At 36.5% G+C, this 21,412-nt stretch overlaps 1 protein-coding gene across 2 annotated transcripts; it reads right to left on the bottom strand.

Moving 5' to 3' along the window:
• LOC140171578 (ubiquitin-conjugating enzyme E2-17 kDa-like) lies at positions 1–12,407 on the bottom strand. 2 transcript variants are annotated; one of them, XM_072194854.1, is made up of 7 exons: positions 12,226–12,407; positions 11,792–11,819; positions 9,170–9,233; positions 8,579–8,610; positions 7,603–7,680; positions 5,525–5,630; positions 1–286 (listed from the first exon to the last, which is right to left on the bottom strand). In XM_072194854.1, the coding sequence occupies exons 2-7, from the start codon at positions 11,813–11,815 to the stop codon at positions 141–143; spliced, it is 450 nt and encodes a 149-aa protein (XP_072050955.1). In that variant the 5' UTR covers positions 11,816–11,819; positions 12,226–12,407; the 3' UTR covers positions 1–140. The 2 variants fall into 2 exon arrangements, with proteins under 2 accessions (XP_072050955.1, XP_072050954.1); XM_072194853.1 differs by having other exon boundaries at positions 11,792–11,837; positions 12,223–12,405.
• Between the last annotated feature and the right edge of the window lie 9,005 nt (positions 12,408–21,412).

The raw sequence follows: 21,412 nt of genomic DNA, 5'->3' as shown, positions 1-21,412 counted from the left end.
GGTCATTCTGAAGAAGCCATCAGCCAAGATGGCGAAAGTCTAAATATGCGGGTACTCTTGGATTTGGCAATCATAAATCAAACCTGATTGTGTCACATGTTTCTGTCATTTGCAATGTGGTTCATTATGACACCTGTCAGTCACATATTGCTGGCATATGTTCTGGTGTGTTGGGTAGCATCTTTGTTATATTGTGATGGGTTACTCTTGTATTGATTCGCCAAATCCCGCCTCAAAGGACTCTCTGGGTTTGGATCACAGAGAAGAGCACATATCGATAGCAACACTGCAAACAAAAAACAAAACAAAATCAGCATAATGTGACATGATCAAGGGAAATGAGTCCGATGTCGCAAATATTGTTTTTGAGATATTGGCAAAAACAGTGTTCAAATTCTTTTGTATTATATTGTTTTCAGCCATTGATAATCATAACTCGGTAACCAGATGTCCGATTTTGATGGGATTTGCATCAAAATGTAGCATTTGTACACTGCCAGAAAAGGATGTTAAAAATTCTGAATTGAAAATTGCCGACATGTGACTCATTACCCTTGATCATGTCACATATGTGACATGATCAAGGGAAATGAGTCGCATGTCGCTAATATTGATTCTGAGATATTGATAAAGAAAGTGTGAAAAATTTGTTATTTTATATATATCGTTTTCAGCGATTGATTAATTGACGTAACTTCGCAAAAAAAAGTCGTATCAACATGGGGTTTCCAGTTTATGAAAGCTCTTAATGTCTCCTTTAAAAACCTATGCAAACTCATTTTCGACCAGGGTCAACATATGATTCATTCCCCTTGATCATGTCACATATTTTTTGCAAGAGTTTGTTAGCTATAAATAATGAATAATACATCTGAAGAATAATATAGGTTTCCCGGTTTGATTTAACACATTTTTCATTATATACTGCTCCAAGAAAGTATCCTTACACTTGGAAAAATAATTACAATATCAAAACTGAACTATATTGGGTAACTTTGTTTTGTTTAATAGATGCACTATCTAATCCGGCACATTTTGACACCCCATTGAATCCAATGTGACTTCAAGAAGCAAAGTTACAAGCATTTGATTAGAGGAAGGTCCAGTTTTAAAAATGACACACTGGCCTATTCAAAACTCCATGGACTAGACACCTGGTTTGAGAGTTGTTACGTTCACTAGCACTGCCGGCTTATCTTCTATAAAACTATGAAATCACACCATCAGGCGAAGTTTTACCATAATTCTTAGACTAGTTAGAGTCTTTTTATTTCTCTCTCCATCCTCTCTTTTTTTCCCATTCCATAGTTTTACGACATCACGGTCGGACATTACATTCAAAAGTCAATTACAATAATAAAATACATTCGCAATCATGGCGCTACGCAAATCTGCGGACATAGCGCGCCACGCCGCGTACTAGTTTGAGCGCATATTGCAATTAATCGCGCATTGATAACATTACCACATGACACTCCCCGAACTCCTATATGATTGTGTCAATCATCTCAAAAATGCACATTTAAATCGCGTTAAATTTACATATTTTTGTGTGCATAAATATAATTTCATGCATACATTTGTTTTTAATGCACGTTTTAATTCATTTTATAAAATATTCTCCAAACGTACATTTGCCATAAATACAAATAAAATTTATGTGATGAATTTCTTCTCCAATGATAATCTCACACAAGTTTCCATCTCTCCTAAACATAATGAATTTAGTTATACATGTCCATGTTTATATGGAAATGTCGCTTGACTAATTGCGCACTATAGCTGCAATACCAAACGCTTGTCCAGAAATTTAAATTCATCATGAAATCCTGATCAATAACACACACATTTTGTGATAAAATCTTATTTTAAACACAACAGTTTTTTGACGACCATATTATATAAATACTTTATCCCTTCATTTCAATTTTTAAAGAAATGTCGACTCGATTGACTTGCGCACTACTGCTGCAATCCCAAACGCTCGTCGCTTATTACAACAATCCAATAAAAAATCTTACACACATTTTTGTACTCTGGCTGGAGTTTTTGCATGTGAAATAATGCACACATTTGTCCATGTGCATGATAATACTAAATTAAAACAATATAATGTTTCATTGCTGTTTATCTTTGTTTTTAAACGCAATTATGCTTTCCACAACAAAACATTTTTGAATGCCACAAAGATTGACGTGCATTATGTAAGCTTAGGCTTACATCTCTACTAAACATGATGTATACAACATTTAATTTTGATATGTGCATACACATTTCGTTGTACGTACCTTTCATTTGTGCACGTACATTTGCAATATTTATAACTAGCGGGATACCCGCGCTTCGCGCGGGTCCCCGCTAGATGAGTAAATGGCAGCGATCACTAAAACAGGAGGAATTACTGAAAAGTAGAATCATTGAAAAAGTAAATTTTATTTTTCTAAACCTGTCCCTTCTGGCAGTTCCATTTAGCTTCTTTCTTTCTTTTCAGTTTCTTCTACATGGGCCTAGTTTGTTCCCATTAAAAAAAATTGCTATTTAGTTCGTGATTTGCCGTTTCCATGTTATTTATTTATTTAGGCCTAACCGCATTCCCATTATGTTCCAAATCTGTCCTTTCTTACGTTTCCTTTAAGCTTCTTTTTTTATGCTGCTTAGCTTGTGATTTCCGTTTCCATGTTATTTATTTAATTCTGTTCTCGTTATTTTAGCTTCTTTTTTCTTATATTTCCTGATTAATTTTAATCCAATTTTAGCTTTTTTTTCTTACGTTTGCTGATTAGTTTCTTTCTTTCCTTCTTTATTTTGCTCCCGTTTCATTTAGTTACTGTAACCTTTTCAGTTTCTTGTACATATATCTATTTTGTTTCAATAAATATATGCTGTTATTTTCCGTTTCCATGTTATTTATTTATTGATGTTATTTATTATTATTTATTATTTTATAAATCTACCCTTCCTTACGTTTGTCCTTTTAGCTTTGGCTTTTTTTCTACACTGTGCGTGCGCGTCACATCCCTTGTACGCCAACGCACTAACGCCAACGCATTGCCAGTTAGTTACGGTACACGCTACCACTGAGTTTCGACAATAAAAAAAGCCCGGGAAAAAAACACCCGGTTTTAACCATATTTCTTGACCGTTTTCAACCAAATGCATAATCTCTTGGCTGCCAACCTCGATGCAGTGGCGGAAAATGGGGCGCGTAGCTCTGCGTAGGGGCGAAAAGCTCGTAAGATCATTAATAAATTATGCGTTGTTGCGCATCTAGATAGCCTGAATCATATTTTGGCCACCTCGCAGTTGGCAGAAAACGGGGCAATGTTGCTCTGCGTATGGTTTTTGAATGTAAATATTTATACTACGCGATTCACGCTGTCCTTATTACCCACAATGCCACTGCATGCGATTTTGCATAGCAACACAGCAGTTTTTTATGTTATTCTCTTAGTTACCATCAATTTTTGCAAAAACGAATGTCCGATGGAAAAATGGCAATATGTACCCGATCAATAAACCACTAAATTAAAGCCGAAAGTCTAGGCAATTCGGAGAACACTCGCGCACAAGATGGGCAACCTTCCTTTTATTTATATAGATACTTGCTTCACTATCGCACAATCCTCATTTAAATTTTATAATATTTTACTGATCATTTTCATCTGTGAAAATATGAACATCTCTTGATTGTCTTCAAGTAAAAAGGCCAACAGTCAAAATATCATACCAAATGTCTGGTCATTTAGCAAGGAATCCAAGCAGGCTAGAACCTGAAGACAGCCTCTCGTAATCCATTTTCCACATCAATCTGCCACACCGATGCGTAGATCATGTAGACAACACTGCCACTGATGAAAACACGATTCACCTGTCTTTTTCCAGAAGAACACAAATCAGCAAATATTCCAACGATGAAAATGCATTGATGTCCATCAAATCTCACAATTCTGGTATTGGAACGGAATTGATGCTGATACAGTCACGAAGCTACTCTGTTTTCTTCTCTTCTTTCTTCTGTAGCGAAGCTATCTGTGACGCTCTCTTCTTTCTTCCAATCCGCGGGCTTCCAATACAACAGTTAATCAGTTCTGCGTCCTCTTCTTTCTTCTTATGGCTAGCTCACTGAAGGTTTCTTCTTCAAAGTTGAACTAGTCTTTGCCGACTTTGAATTGATATCGTTGTGGATTTCCAAGTATCGTTCTTCGAAAACTTTGTTGATGTTTTCTTTGGCGATTTTCCAGTTTCTTTCTTCGAAAACTTTGTTGATGTTTTCTTTGGTAATTTTCCAGTTTCTTTCTCCGAAAACTTCGTTGATGTTTTCTTTGGTTTCTTTCTTTCTTCGAAAACTTCGTTGATGTTTTCTTGGTGATTTCTTTGAGTCTTTCTTAGGCTATTTCTTGGAAATGGCGTACCTGTAGATTTACTTTTTCCGCTGCCACCATGTTACGTTCACTAGCACTGCCGGCTTATCTTCTATAAAACTATGAAATCACACCATCAGGCGAAGTTTTACCATAATTCTTAGACTAGTTAGAGTCTTTTTATTTCTCTCTCCATCCTCTCTTTTTTTCCCATTCCATAGTTTTACGACATCACGGTCGGACATTACATTCAAAAGTCAATTACAATAATAAAATACATTCGCAATCATGGCGCTACGCAAATCTGCGGACATAGCGCGCCACGCCGCGTACTAGTTTGAGCGCATATTGCAATTAATCGCGCATTGATAACATTACCACATGACAAGAGTGGTAAATGGCTAATTTGTGTGTGCCTTTAATTTAAAACAAAAGGAACAAATAAAATGCAAGTTATGAAAAGTACAGAGAATAAATACTAAAATAAATACTGCTTTATATAAAATAAGGCTGCATTGAAGAAACTGTGTAGTCTCTTTGTTGCGCTTGTTGGAATCATTTTGCGCCTTGTATAGGCCAATTTGTCACTTAAAACTGGACCTTCGTCTATTCAATTGCTTGCAACTTTACTTCTTGAGGTCATATCGGATTCAATCTGGTGTCATAATGTGCAAGATTAGATAGAGCATCTATTACAAAAACAAATTTACCCCAATATGGTTCAGTTTTGAAATTGTGATTATTTTTCCAAGTGTAAGGATACTTTCTTGGCACAGTATATTTCACATCTGGTATTTTAGAATTCATCTAAAATTATTGTAATGGGCATTTGGTGCAATACATTTTGTCAAAATATTGTTATATTTCAGAGTATGTCCACTTTATTTCATCATTCATTGGTCATTTGATTTCATCCTGGAGCGTATTGAAATCGTCTCGCCTGTTGCAAGGACAGTACTTATCAGTCGCATAGGGGCACGTTGGGGGGTGGTAATCGATTGCAAAAATGAGAAAATCCCATAGAAAAATTGCCGAAAAACGGCCTGTGCCCACCACCCCTCATTGAGACCCGGTGCCCCCAATCATGGTCGGTGCCCCCAATATGATGACCCACGCTACGCCACTGGTACTTATTCAAGGACAGTTTTATCCATTACTCCTACCTTTTGATATAGTAAGAGCTGGTGACCATGTTGAACTCAATATATCCAGACAGATTGAACCACTTTCATCAATATTTGGATGGTAGACCTTTGTTGTGAATGATACCTGGCAAGTAGAAAATAAGCATCCCTTTTATGTACTTTTAGATAAAAACCATGCAGGGAATGTACTGATTATTTAACATACAGTGTAATTACTCTAAAGAACCAAAAATGCTTATTTTTAGAATTGCATTGGAACAAACCACACTGGTGGCCTAAACTAAAGAACTTGATGATTGCTACACAAGAATGCTTAGAGCAGTATACAACAAGTTCCAGGGGGGCACTCAACACAAATGACCATATGGGTATGTTCCCCTGGAAAGACCCCCCTTTTTGGGATTTGCAGCTCCGAAAGACCCCCTATATTTGACCAAAATAGAGCTCCGAAACACCCTTGATTTTGATCATTTCAGCTCTAAAAGACCCAAAAAATTCTCATATTTCTGGGGTTTTTTCAGGCGATTTTCAACCAAAAAGCCAAGAAAGACCCTTGATTTTGATTGTTTGCAGCTCCAAAAGACTCCATTTTACTTATTTGCAGGCCGGTTCGCAGCTCCAAAAGACCCCCTTTTACTGGTATGCCGTCAGCTCCCAAAGACCCACCACCTCAAAATTCCGGGGAACATACCCACGAAAATTTTTTGATGTGCCAATATTATCAATTGGAAGCAGCTCATCACATGGTGACGTACCAAAACTTTCACAGAAGATCAGAAAAATGAGGACACGTTTCACTGGGTTGTAGCCAAGCTGATCCATTGGACACCAAAGCATGGAAACAGAAAACCTGGTGGACCCTCTTTTTTTCCTTTTTTTTTTTTTAATGTGTCTTGCATAACTCTTCAATTTTCACAATAACATAATACCTTTACTACACTCTAAATGCCAGTATGCAAGAAAAATTACAAGAAAACTGCCAACAAATGAACACAAGGCATGACATATTGGGAGGGGGCAGTGAAATTTGGAGGGAATACCTTAAAAGTTAGCCTTTTACCTCCCCCCCCCAAAAAAAAGTGGGATTTTCAGGAATTGTTTATTCTCCTTTGGTGCCACCATGGAAATCTGGTAGTAGCAAATGAAATACAGGTAATAACAGGGCCGTGACACTCGTATTCAATCCCTGTATAAAAAGTGAAGTCACTTCGCCGGCAGTTTGATTGACTTTGATTGACGTTGCTATGCCGGTTGCTATGCAATCCAGTGCGCAGCCTAAAACTTACGTACTTGTGCACGTATTTAATTTGCGTACGGCCAAAGGAACTTGACCTGTATTGCACTGACAGCTTTCGTCAATGATTGACAGTTCTTGAGCATTTCAGTGCGCAAATTAGTCTTAGTTCCAGACGTGCAAGTACACATACGATTGTAACGCAATTTGAAAGTACGTTTATTTGTTTTAGGAAAGATATACCCTTTTCATTACATTTTGTGTTAGTAGAGAGAAAATTAGACGCATTCGTTACTTGTTTTATTGATTTTCGAGCTAATTTTATGTATGAAATGCACATTTAGACCGCTACAGTACAAACGACAGTCCGTCTTGATCAAGTCTAACATCGTCAGGCTAAAATCTCCTCAATCTTGAACGACTGTCGAGGAAGTCTATTTCGAGCTATTTTTCCAAGATGGCGCCCATCGACTGCCAATTTTCGGACCCTTTCCAGCAAAAATACAGCTTATTTAGCCAGTCTCGTCATGGGGTATTCGGTTATAATATTTTCCTAGCATATTGAGCTAACTCCTCAGCTATTTGGTTTTTCACGATATGATAGTAATAGAAAGATTCGACCAAATGTTCGCCGTTTTTCGCCATTTAATTTTTTTTTTGGAAACGATGACGATATGACGTAAACATTGCATCATCTCTTCCACAAGGTAATACACTCCTACACGTACAGGGGTTCTATGCCATTACATGCATTATAGCGCATAGGCTGAATGACTGACTTCATTTGCGCAAACGAGTGGCTTATCCTATAGTATATTAGTACTCGAGAATCCTTGGTAATAAGAAACATCAGGTAGCTTACCCTTGGTGGTTTGAATGGGTAGTCTTTTGGAAATTCAATCTTGAGAAAGAATATCCCTCCTTGATAAGGGGTATCTGGCTGTAGAGTCAAATAATATCAATACAAGAAGATTACAATTTTATTTGTAACTGACTAAAATAAAATTGTGGAAATTTTATGAGTAGTCTCTGCAAAAATCTTGACACAGATTTCCAGAAAATATTGGGTTATACATGTAGGCCTATATTTAAAAGGTTGGAAAACAATTTTGTAATGTTTAATGTTGTCAAAAGTTGAAAACATGTTAACATAATGTTATGTAAGCTTTGACAAAAAATTTTATATTATATTATATTTGAAAAAAGGAAACCTCTGAAAAGTTTACAGGCCCAGGTGAAAAGTTACCGTCTCAATTTTTTACATATTTTAAGTCTGTAGTCTCTGTAGTTTTAGCTAGGGCCGGATTTACTATAGGGCCAGATGGGCCCAGGGCCCACAAATTTTGGGAGCCCCAAAGATTTGCCTTGTGCAGTGTGCATCTTCCATTTTAGCCAAAAAACACCATGTTTTGGCCCAAAATTGCCTACAAAAATTGCAAAATTTTGCGTGCTTCGCACACACTAGACTTTTATGCAGCAAATTTCAGCTTCAATTTGGCTAAAATAGCCTAAAATTGAATTTTTAAAGCGCGCTTCTCGCGCAAGTCTCGAGTGCACATGTCTCGAGTGCACATGCCTTCATCACAGTGCGTTTGGGACCTCTAAATTTTGGGCTGGCCCAGGGCCCCCAAAAAGGTAAATCCGGCCCTGGTTTTAGCTGGTGGGAGTGGCCCTGTTACCACTGCCAGTGACCCATCTGGTCTCTTTAAATATGCCAACAATGACATCATGACAATATTAAAGAACTGCTTCAGCAGACGCAGTGCTTTTAATTACAGCGTGGTCACAAAACACTTCGATTCACTTTTTCACTCATTCATTTAAATTGTTTTACTTACAGGGCCAGTTATAGTAGCTTGCCATTTATATACTGAAAGAAACAAACATCAAAAGTTGTATGTTAATGAAATGTTCTGGTGCATTGAATATGAATTTCATTTATAAATATGAATAAACAATATGAAAAAAGCAGTACTCTATCTTTGTGTATGTTGAAGTGCAGGCTTACAAAATTATACAAAATTATATCAGCTACACCAGAACTGCCAACTGTTTATCATTTGGGGTTTTCCAAAGTGAAAACGGGGGACAGTCCTGCTTTCTGAAAAGTTCAGTGATGGCAAATTTAAAAACAGTAGAAAATTATGCAAATTTCAATTTAAAATTTTGCTACATTCTGTTTAGTCTATGGTGATAGACCTGCAAAACCTTCCCTGAATTCTGAAAGTTGTCGGTACCTGGTTTGTGTACATCATACATGTACAAAGTTTTGGCCTCAATGTCCCTTTTTCTGACTTGGGTAGGTTGGCAGGTATGAGCTACACATTATACATTATATCACCACAAGCTTACTACATGAATTTCAGTACATGGTACTTTGAGCTGTGTAAATGAATTGAGTTTTGTATGAACATTTTATGAAAACTTACAATCCTCGCCTGATGGACCTGCAGAACACTGTGCTGGGGGATCTCGTCCAAGATCTCTCAGTTCCTGGTATCAAAATTTGAAGTAAAAAAAATAGTTAAATACTAAATAGTGACAAATACCAGACTCACTAAGTAACTACAATCTTAGAAATATTTGTTCGAACACTTTTAAGGGATAGGGTATGAACGTTTGGACAGTATTTATTGTGGGACATTAGAGCACATCAGACATATCGAATTGCATTCTGAATACGAAGAATGTCCTTCTGATATCAAATAATTTTGATTTTGGAAATTCGCAATGTAATACACATTTTATGGCAAATCATTAAAATTGATAATTTTGATATTTAACAGTACTCGAAGTAAACTTTAATAATCTGATGATTTATACAAAAGTGTATGTAGGTGGGATGAAAAGCCGACGATCAATTGAAAATTTTGACCTTTCGTATTGAAGATATGGATTTTTTTCCAAAAAAAAAAAAAAAAATTAGGTCTTTTTGGGAAAAAATCCATATCTTCAATATGAAAGGTCAACATTTTCAATTGATCGTCTGCTTTTCCTCCCTGCTACATACACTTTAAGAATATAACTTAGATTTATAAAATTTATTTCGAGGACTGTTATATATCAAAAATGTGAAAAATATCACATGTTAATAATTTGTCATAAAATTTGTATTATATCGTGAATTTCAAAAAATGAAAATTATTTGATATCAGAAAGACATTCTTCGTATTCAGAATGCAATTCGATACGTCTGATATGCTCTCATGTCCCACAAAAAATACTATCGAAATGCTCAAAACACTCATTCCAGATCCCTTAAGAACATGGTAATTGCAGTGGGTGTTCGAACACATTTTTTCTGGGATTGTAGCGGCGAAAAACCTTAAATCCCGAAAGGTCAAGGTAAGTGACCCAATTGACTGCTTCATCCCATTTGATTTTGGCACCACGTGAAGGAAGCTCATTTTTTTCTCTTAACCCAAGGAAAAGTTTGGGCCTGAGGCATGGGCATCAAACCCTGGGAGGGGGCAGTGGGGATGTCCCCCACTTGCAGCAAAATGACCCATTTTTGTTCTTTTCTGCCAATTTTTAACATTATGTTTTGATGAATCCAAGTGTGTGAAATTATTGGATCCAACACATAATAATGATAAAATTGGATGCTTTTCACCCAATATTTATTGGTCTCGCTATGAGTTTTAAAATATTGGACTTGACTATGTCTCGTCCAATATTTTAAAACTCATAGCTCGACCAATAAATATGGGCTCAATCGATCCAATTTTATATCAATGTTGGTCGGTTGTCCCCCCCCCCATAGCAGGGTGGCCAGCATAGTGGACACCCACCACACCTTCCTTGTGGCTATATATCATATATGCGTCCTGTCAGGTCATGGTATGTGGCCTCCAAAGACTTGCCCACCTTAATAAAATATTCACAAAGTTACTATTTTGTTTCTGTATATTATAAGCAATTTTATTTATTTTTTACACTTGCGCTATCACAGAATGGGTCTTTAATATTGAGCTCATTATTTTGTTCATTTGAAAATAAAGGTAATTAAAACATGTACCAAGGTCTAGACTATGCTATAGTCGATTTTTGATAAATAAAATATGTATCATGAACGCATTCATTTGAACTCAAAATTATACTGATATTTATTACATCAAAATATATACTAGTATAAAATGGTTATTAAAGTTTATATAATTATATTAGTGACAGTAAAAGTAAAGTATATTATTGAATGCAACATAAATTATCACAATGACATAATTACAGTGGTACTTCAATACTGAACAATTCTGATGTTAGAATCTACCAGTTTATTAATTGCGAAAGTCCGAGTTAAAAATCAGCCAACAAACAGAGGGAGTATGGCAGGGGCGTAGCTAGCTTTTTTGGTCAGGGGGGGCAAAATAAAATTTGTGGGGCACAGACGAAAAAAATTATAGTTGTATCATACAATGCATAGAGACAAAAGGCTTTATTGGGACGATGTGCGCGCGTAGCGTGCAAAAAATGGTATTTTACACTATTTTCGCCCATTATCAGGATGGAAAGGGCTTAATGTTTGCAATATGCGCGCGTAGCGCGGAAAATTTTTGTATTTTCGGGCTGAATTTCGGTAGAAAAGCGCTCCTTGCCCCTCTTCTTTTCTTTTGCCCTCCTAATTTTTCCTTTCATTTTTTTGTCAGAGGGCACTTTTGTCTTTCATTTTTTTTTGTCAGGGGGCACTCTGCCCCACCTGCCCCCCCCGCTGGCTACGCTACTGGAGTATGGTGACTGAAAATTGATCAATTGTGCACAAATTAATTAAATCAGTTTTAAGCTTAAATGCATGCACGTCATGAATGGGCAATTACGGAGAAGTCTAACCAGTGTCCAAATTTACCTTGACGCAAAACATAAATAGGATCTTATAAACATGTAGGCCTACATTAGTACGAGGAACCCATACCGTACTTAGCTCTGCTGGTACGAAAATGTCATACCGATAAATGACACGTCTGTTTTGCCCATTTTTTTAAAGTTTGCCTTGCGAACTAGGCCTACATGATGGTAAAATAATTATAAACAAGCAAAATGGTCGAGTGCCTTACCTTCTTTATCCTTTTTAATGCCATTTGTATTGGGTGATTTCAATAAGGCCGTGTAAAATTAATATTTTGGTTCTCGTCCCCTCCCGCCTCAATTTCTGGGATTTGTCAGATTTTTTTTTTTTTTTTTAGATTTTTCAATTTTTTAGACTTTGGAATGATTTATGAAATCTTCATACATATAAATAAGTTTATTAGAGAACAAGCATCACTTCCAAGTCTTTTTGTGGTACTCTAGGGGTTTATCCTCAGAATCTCACATTTGAAAAAAAAAAAGGGCCTCATCGTTTCCTCGAGCACTGTTGGAGACGAACGAAAACTACTGACAATGCTAATTTTACATTGAAAAAAAAAAAAAAAAAACACCTCCCTCCCTCATCAATTCATGAAAATCCTCTGGACGAGAACCAAAACATTAATTTTATACGGCCTAATGTTCAAATTATACAAACGATAGAGTCGACTTATGATATGTTCTTAGCTGTTCTTTGCTGAATACCTTGATATCAGTAGAAAACCCAATACTCAAAACATGTATTACAGAAACGCAAAATTCCCAAACGCAATTGAATTACATAAATAACATTGTGTGTTGCAATCGACCTCTTATTTAGTCACTGTGGAGTCTACCGTTGTCGCAAACGGGAAATGTTTCGGGGAATTCCCTATATCATGCAAAAAGAGAGGGCGCTAAAGTGGAGACTTGCTTAACCAGGCTGACCAGGTGTTGATGGCAATGTTAACTTTCCTGGCACAGACGCACCGTTTATCAATCACTTACCGGTTTTTGCTAATGGTGATTTACAAAAAGTGAGCTTTGACAATTTCCCTGAATCTGCTTGTAAAAACTAAACTTGAATCGTAATAAATCGGAGGGAACAAACCAAAAGATCGATGATGTCCTATAAATGTTCATTTCGTTTCTTGGCCGACCCCTTCCCTCCCTGAAAGAGAAACATAATCATGAAATGGTGAAAATTTGGGATCATCTACCAAACGAGCATTGTTCCCTGTTTAAAATTGGACTATGGCCATCATATGGTTAGGCCTACCCATAAGGCCTCTAAAAAAATTTGTTTGATTGGCGTAACATAAAAAAAATTAGGGTAGGCATATGGTCGGCAATTACAAAAAGAACTACTTGCTCATGCTAAACTGTTCAAAGGTAATCGCCAAAAGTCCAATTTTAGGGAGTTCGGTCCACTTTTTGCTTTTTTAGTGGGAAATTTAAAAGGGCCACAGTTTTGGAATTTGGCAACTTATGCACCCCTCTCCCCAAGCCGAAGAATAGATTTTGAAAAAGCCTGGCTACGGGTCTGGTTAAGTGAACGTGTTAACAGCAACAGGGAGTTTTTCATTTGACAAAATTAAAACTCTCCTCGCGTCTGAGTGCAAACTGCAATTTAGTATAATTATAATTATTATTTTTACAGAAGTTTTTACAAAACAGGATGGCGCTATTTTGTAATGTGGTGTAATGAATCTATGAAGTTTAGGCCAAAGAAAAAGTATATATGATTTGGCCTCAATCAACCGAATCTAATTTTGAAAAATGAGAAAAATGTGTTACTGTATACTTCTGAAAATACAGAAACACTCTTTAATTGACCAAAAATGCATGTTTTTAAAATATGCTTTAATTATTATTATGACCACAATAGCATAATATTTCAAGGTAGGCCTGCACTTAATTTAGGCAACTGCAGGTATATTTAACCAGTTAGAGATTTTACTTTATAATTTAACAAACAGGTATTTCGACCAACCGACCTTTTTTTTTCAAACCAAGCGAGGTTTTTTTCCTTACGATAAACGGATACACCCACAACCGCGGGGGTACTTGAATAACATTTTTACAGGGGTGTGCCACTAGATCTCTGAAACCCATACCCATAATTAGGGGGGTTTATTTCTCAAATCATGACCCATGTTTGATCTTTGTTACCTAAAAAACAGCGGATTTGACCGTTTTTGACAAATTTTTCTCAAATCATGTTTTTTACGGATTTCTGGCAAAAACAAAGAGACCCTTATATAGGCCTACGTTATAGTAACTCACCCCCGGCCCAGCACCCGTGTTAATTTTCTGATTTTTTTAAAATTGATATATCAAAAGTCAATATCATCATGTTAAAATCAAATCAATTTTAAGAAGAACAAAATACCAAAAAGGATTTTTCAATCAAATAAATTGTTTATTGACTGGCTCATTGTTTATTTGCTTGATTTGGCAATCAATCAATCAGATGACTGTTTGTTGATTGTTTAAATGATTAATTGATTGACTGACCAATTGATCAATCAAACAATTGATTGTTTTATTTTTTGATAAATTGATTGTTAAATAAACAAACAAACAATTAATCTGTTCAGAACCGCCCCCCCATTACCAGATGACCCACGGGGAGGATTTTTTGGTCCTTATACGGGCAATTGAACCCTGGACCTTTTGCACCAAAAGACAAAGACCTTAACCTCCGTGTTGTTTGCTCTATTGATGCTGTTTGCTTTATTGATCGTTTGTTGGTTTGCTTGATTGAATAATCGTTAGAGTGAATGTTGAATAAAATAAACAATCAACCGATCAATCAAGCATTAGGGGCCTAAATAACTCATTTTGGTATTTTGTTCTTTCAAAACTTGATTGATTGTTCGACTAATTGTTTGATTGATTTATTGCTTGTGTTATTGATCAAATCATCGAACAATCAGTTAATCAAATGATCAATTAAACAACCAACTAAACTTTTGATTATTTTATTTTTTGATTGATGTTTGATTTAGTTGATCGATCGTTTGATGGATTGTCTAATTGATTAATCGTTTGAGTGATGATTGATTAATTATTCGATTGTTAATATTTATATTGTTTGTTTGTGGGACGTTTTATGTGTTTGCTCGTTTGTTTTTACAGATCAATTAATCAAACAAACCATCACAATCAATCGATCGATCGATCAAATAATTGATCAAATTATTGATTAGGTGTGATTGATTAATTGTTGATTTGTGTATGAGTAAGCGTTTGTTTGATTCAATGTGTTTAATTTATTGTGTTTAATTGATTGTTTGGGTGTTGGATTCATTGTTTGTGCTTGATCACTGATTGTTCGATTGATTGTTGCTTGATAAACAAATAGTCAATCAAACAACGAATCAAACATCACTCAATGATCACTCAACGATCAATCAATTAAGCAATCAAACCACCAATCAACCATCGATTGATCAATTAAACAATCAATCATCATTCAATCAATCGAACAAACAATAGATCAAACAGTTGTTCATGTTTGTTTGAATAATTGATTGTTTAATCGATTGATTTTGATCAGTCAAACGATCAACCAATCGAACAATCGATAAAACAATTGATCAATCATTTGGTTAGATGTGGTTGATTAATTGTTGATTGATGTACGATTGGGCGTTTAATTCAATGTTTGATTGATCGTGCTTCATTAATTGATCGTTCGATTAATTGGTTGTTTGATTGATTGTTGATTGATAAACAATTTTGGGGTCTTCCGGGTCACCTAGGGTCATCTGAGGTCAAATAACTTAAAACTATCGTATGGGCATGAAACTTGGTGGGAACATTAATCATTTAGAGCCGAATTTTTGAAGGTCATTTTGGGGTCACCCAGGGTTTAGTGCTAGTGGCTGTGCAATTAATATCAGCCCGGGGGGGGGGTAAAATTTCCAAACGGCTCGTCAAAATCGCTTGTCCCTCCTCTCGGCCCGCCAAAAATAGCTTGCCTCCCCTCTCGGGCCGCCAAAAATCTTCCACCCCCCCTGCACATGACAATTTTTGCATCCGAATTTGCAAACCTTAAATGGTCTATATAGGGCCTACATGTTGCGAGCGCAGCGAGCAGGAAAATGTGCACATTTAAGCGTTTCCGTACGGGTTTCCTACGCCTTTTAGAGCGTTTTATTTAAAAGGCGCCCCAAGAATGTGTGCCAAAAATCGCTTGCCCCCCCCCCTCGGCTTTCCAAAAATTATTTGCCCCCCCCCCCCCCATTTTACTCTCCCCCAGGGCTCATAATTATTGCACAGCCCCTTATCCGTGTGGTCAAATAACATAAAACTATCGCGTGGGCATGAAACTTAATGGGTACAGTCAACGTTTAGGGTCAAATTAGAAAGGTCATTTTGGGGTCACCCGGTGTCACTCAGGAGTCATATGAGGTCAAATAACTTAAAACTGTTGTATGGGCATGAAGCTTAATTGGTGGATACAGTAAACATTTAGAACCAAACTTTTTAAAGGTCTTTTGTGGGTCATCCTGGGTCATCTGAGGTCAAATAACTTAAAACTAACGTATATGGGCATGAAACTTAGGGTTATCCAGGGTCACCCAACGGTCATCCGAGGTCAAATAACTTAAAACTGTCATATGGGCATGAAACTTGGTAGGTACAGTAAATGTTTAGAGCCAAATATTTGAAGGCCGTTTGGGGGTCACCAAGGGTTCATCTGAGGTCAAATAACTTAAAACTGTCGTATGGGCATGAAACTTGGTGGGTACAGTAAACATTTAGAGCCAAATTTTTTGAAGGTCTTTTGGGGGTCATCCAGGGTCACCTAAAGGTCATCCGAGGTCAAATAACTTAAAATTGTCATATGGGCATGAAACTTGGTGGGTACAGTGAATATTTAGAGCCAAATTTTTGAAGTTCGCTTTGGGGTCATCCGGGGTCACTATGGGTCATCTGAGGTCAAATAACTTAAAACTGTCATATGGGCATGAAACTTGGTGGGTACAGTAAACATTTAGAGCCAAATTTTTGAAGGTCTTTTGGGGGTCATCCAGGGTCACCTAAAGGTCATCTGAGGTCAAATAACTTAAAACTGTCATATGGGCATGAAACTTGGTGGGTACAGTGAATATTTTAGAGCCAAATGTTTGAAGGTCTTTTTAAAGGCCTTGAAGGTCTTTTTTTTGAAGGTCAACCAGGGTCACCCATTGGTCGTCCGAGGTCAAATAACTTAAAACTGTCATATGGGCATGAAACTTGGTGGGTACAGTAAACATTTAGAGCCAAATTTTTGAAGGTCTTTTGGGGGTCATCCAGGGTCACGTAAAGGTCATCCGAGGTCAAATAACTTAAAACTGTCATATGGGCATGAAACTTGGTGGGTACATTGAATAGTTAGAGCCAAATTTTTGAAGGTCGCTTTGGGGTCATCCGGGGTCACTATGGGTCATATGAGGTCAAATAACTTAAAACTGTCATATGGGCATGAAACTTGTTGGGTACAGTAAACATTTAGAGCCAAATTTTTGAAGGTCATTTTGGGGTCACCCAGGGTTTTTCTGAGATCAAATAACTGTCGTATGGGCAGGAAACTAGGTGGGTACGTGTACAGTCAACGTTTAGAGTCAAATTTTTAAAAAGTCATTTTTGGGTCATCCGGGGTCACCCAGGGGTCATCTGAGGTCAAATAACTTAAAACTGTCATATGGGCATGAAACTTGGTGGGTGCAGTGAATATTTAGAGCCAAATTTTTTAAGGTCGTTTTTGGGTCATCCGGGTCAGGGTCATCTGAGGTCAAATAACTTAAAACAGTAAACATTTTGACCCAAAGTTTTTGAATTTTTGAAGGTCTTTTGGGGTCACCCAGGGTTTTTCTGAGGTCAAATAACTGTCGTATGGGCATGAAAATGGTGGGTACAGTCAACGTTTAGAGTCAAATTTAAAAAAAGGGGTCATCCGGGGTCATCTGAGGTCAAATAACTTAAAACTCTTGTATGGGCATGGAACTTGGTTTGTACAGAAAACATTTAGAGCCAAATGTTTTGAAGGTCATTTTGGGGTCACCCGGGGTCTCAATGGTGTCATTTGATGTAAAATGTAAAATATGGGCATGAAACTTGGTGGGTACAGTAAACATTTAGAATCAATTTTTAAGATCATTTTGGGGTCATCCAGGGTCACCCAGGGGTCATCTGAGGTCAAATAACTTAAAACTATCGTATGGGCATGAAAGTTGGTGGGTACAGTAAACATTTAAGTCATATTTTTAAGGTTATTTTGGGGTCATCCGGGGTCATCTGAGGTCAAAAGCGGCATATGGGCATGTTAATTTGCGGGTACAGTAAATTTTTAGAACCAAATTTTTGAAGGTCATTTTAGGGTCATCCATGGGTCATCTGAGGTCAAATAAATTAAAACTATCGTATGGGCATGAAACTTGGTGGGTACAGTCAACACTTAGAACCAAATGTTTTGAAGGTCATTTTGGGGTCATCCGGGGTTACCCATCAAGGGTCATTTGAGGTCAAATAACTTAAACCTGGCATATGGGCATGGAACTTGGTGGGTACAGTCAACATTTAGAGGCAGATTTTTGGAAGGTTATTGCGGTGTCATCCGGGGTCACCCAGCGTTCATCTGAGGTCAATTAACTTAAAATTGTCATTTGGGCATGAAACTTGTTGGGTACAGTAAACATTTAGAACCAAATTTTTTGTAATTTTGGGGTCATCCGGGGTCACATAATATAGTATTATAGCCAGTTGGTAACCTCTTAGTTTTAAAGCATAACCACCGCGTCAAGGTAGGCACCTTTTGGTTATGTTTCTTTTGGGTGAGAGAACCACCTCACTAGACAGAGCTGGCGGTGCCTAATGAGGGTAACAACTACAACATGGACACGCAAATCCAGTTCAACCCCACCGTAATGCCGACTAAGCCTGCAGCGCGGAGCATTTTCACTGAGAATAGTAGCAGACTACACCAAAAATGTGGTTCAAGGAAACTATGACATCTGAGCCCACACAGATGGCCCACTAAAATTCTCGTTACAGGACGGCACAGGGCACAGGGTTCCCATTTCTATCCAACCACACGTGCTATCCAACCATGATTCCGAAGAATCGGGGTGATTCCGGAGAATCGGGTATTAACAATAAACAAAGACACAAACAAACAAATAAACAAGAAAATTTTGAATTTTATTTTCAGTTTTGATGAGTCATATGTCCAAAAGGTGTGCAAATAATGGCCAAAAGTTGTCATAGGCTACTACTCTCCAAATGGCTTATTAAATAGCAAAAGTTCCAAAAATATATTTAAAAAATATTGATTGTTGTATTTTGTTTTATCTTCGTAAAATTTATGTAGCCTTAGAATCAAAAGTAAAATGACGTAAAATTTGGTACTTTTGATTAATTTTTGATCATGTATGTCCAAAAGGTGTCCAGAAATACAAACTAATCTTATGCTATTAAAAGACAGGTTTCCGAAATTTCTTTAAAAATGATTTTTGCAATTTTGACTTCTTAAAATTTGTTTAGCATAATGCGAAGATCAAACGAAGCCGCAGGCACGTATTCCATCAGTGATTCTGGAGAATCACAAGAGGTAAATTTTGAATTTTGTTTTCAGTTTTGATGAGTCATAGGTCCAAAAGATGTGCAAATAATGGCCAAAAGTTGTTATAAGCTACTACTGTCCAAATGGCTTATAAAATAGCAAAAGTTCCAAAAATATACTAAAAAAATATTGATTATTGCATTTTGTTTTATCTTCGTAAAATTTATGTAGCTTTAGAATCAAAAGTAAAATCACGTAAAATTTGGTACTTTTGATTAATTTTTGATCAAGTATGTCCAAAAGGTGTCCAGAAATACAAACTATATTATTATGCTAATACAAAAATATTATGCTAATAAAAGGCAAGTTTCTGAAATATCTTTAAAAAAATGATTTTTTTTTACTTCTTAAAATTTGTTTAGCATAATGCGAAGATCAAACGGAGCCGCAGGCAAGTATTCCATCAGTGATTCCGAAGAATCATAAGTAAGAGGGGAAAATTTGGTAATTTTGTGTAAATTTTGAAATAAATTATGTCCCAAAAGATATCAAAATAAACATGAAAGTTAATTGTAGGCTACTAATGTCCGAACCATTAAATAAAAAGCAAAATAAAAATGATTTTCGTATTCCCTTTCTTAATTTTTTGTAGCCTAATGCGACGATCAAACAGAGGGAAGGGAGATTTTAAGTGATCACTCATGGGCAAAGCTGTTTACTTCGTTTTGTATATCTTTACTTTTTTAACCTTAAAAACATTCAAAAGAAACGAGTGTAATTTCTTCATTTCGTGTAAAATAAAAGCAGTAATCTGAATATACCATTTATCTGAAAATACCATAGGATTGAAGTCGAGATTGAAGAACAAGAACAATGTGAACTAATTGGTAAAACTAACTCTACTGCACTCTCTAGTGATTGACAATACTAAACAAGTAGGGCCTAGCAAGTACCGTGCGTTCTAAATCCTATACCAGCCTAACCAAGTAACAGGTAGCAAACCATTCCCTAAACCAAAAATACAAGTTCCCGAAGTTCATTCCCCATTCAGTCCTAATGGTATTAGGGAGGGTCGCGGTTATAAGTGATCACTTAAAAGCCTATGATCATCATCATCATGATCATCATGATCATGATCATCACTGACAGCACCGGTTTTCGGCATTACGGTGGCAACATATATGCCCGGTATATATGTTGGTCAGACTCCCCTAAAGACTTATTGACTTCTTAAAATTTGTTTAGCATAATGCGAAGATCAAACGGAGCCGAAGGCACGTATTCCATCAGTGATTCTGGAGAATCACAATTAAGAGGTAAATTTTGAATTTTGTTTTCAGTTTTGATGAGTCATAGGTCCAAAAGATGTGCAAATAATGGCCAAAAGTTGTTATAGGCTACTACTGTCCAAATGGCTTATTAAATAGCAACAGTTCCAAAAGTGCATTTACAAAACTTTTAATTTTTGTATTTTGTTTTATCTTCGTAAAATTTATGTAGCCTTAGAATCAAAAGTAAAATGACGTAAAATTTGGTACTTTTGATTAATTTTTGATCATGTATGTCCAAAAGGTGTCCAGAAATACAAACTAATATTATGCTATTAAAAGACAGGTTTCCGAAATTTCTTTAAAAAATGATTTTTGCAATTTTGACTTCTTAAAATTTGTTTAGCATAATGCGAAGATCAAACGGAGCCGCAGGCAAGTATTCCATCAGTGATTCCGAAGAATCATAAGTAAGAGGGGAAAATTTGGTAATTTTGTGTAAATTTTGAAATAAATTATGTCCCAAAAGATATCAAAATAAACATGAAAGTTAATTGTAGGCTACTAATGTCCGAACCATTAAACAAAAAGCAAAATAAAAATGATTTTCGTATTCACTTTCTTAATTTTTTGTAGCCTAATGAGACGATCAAACAGAGGGAAGGGAGATTTTAAGTGATCACTCATGGGCAAAGCTTTACTTCGTTTTGTATATCTTTACTTCTTTAACCTTAAAAACATTAAAAAGAAACGAGTGTAATTTCTTCATTTCGTGTAAAATAAAAGCAGTATTCTGAATATACCATTTATCTGAAAATACCATAGGATTGAAGTAGAGTTTGAGGAACGAGAACATGGTGAACTAATTGGTAAAACTAGCTCTACTGGACTCTCGACTGACTACTAAACAAGTAGTGCCTAGCAAGTACCGTGCGTCCTATACCATAACCAAGTAACAAGTAGCAAACCATTCCCTAAACCAAAGAGTCATGATCAATTAAGGACAGTAGGCCCAGCATTTACCAATCAGA

Source organism: Amphiura filiformis, chromosome 15, assembly GCF_039555335.1.
Source record: "Amphiura filiformis chromosome 15, Afil_fr2py, whole genome shotgun sequence".
Lineage (NCBI taxonomy): Eukaryota > Metazoa > Echinodermata > Ophiuroidea > Amphilepidida > Amphiuridae > Amphiura > Amphiura filiformis.
The sequence above is the reverse complement of the archived record's forward strand: the minus strand, read 5'-3'. Positions and strand labels throughout refer to the sequence as shown.

Bases quoted from the DNA above. Each gene is read 5' to 3' on its own strand.
- LOC140171578 (XM_072194854.1), bottom strand. From the start codon at position 11,815: ATGGCATTAAAAAGGATAAAGAAG. The intron at 9,234-11,791 runs GTAAGGCACTCG...TTTTGATACCAG, and splicing joins CATTAAAAAGGATAAAGAAG to GAACTGAGAGATCTTGGACG. The intron at 5,631-7,602 runs GTAAGCTACCTG...TCTACTTGCCAG, and splicing joins ACCCATTCAAACCACCAAGG to GTATCATTCACAACAAAGGT.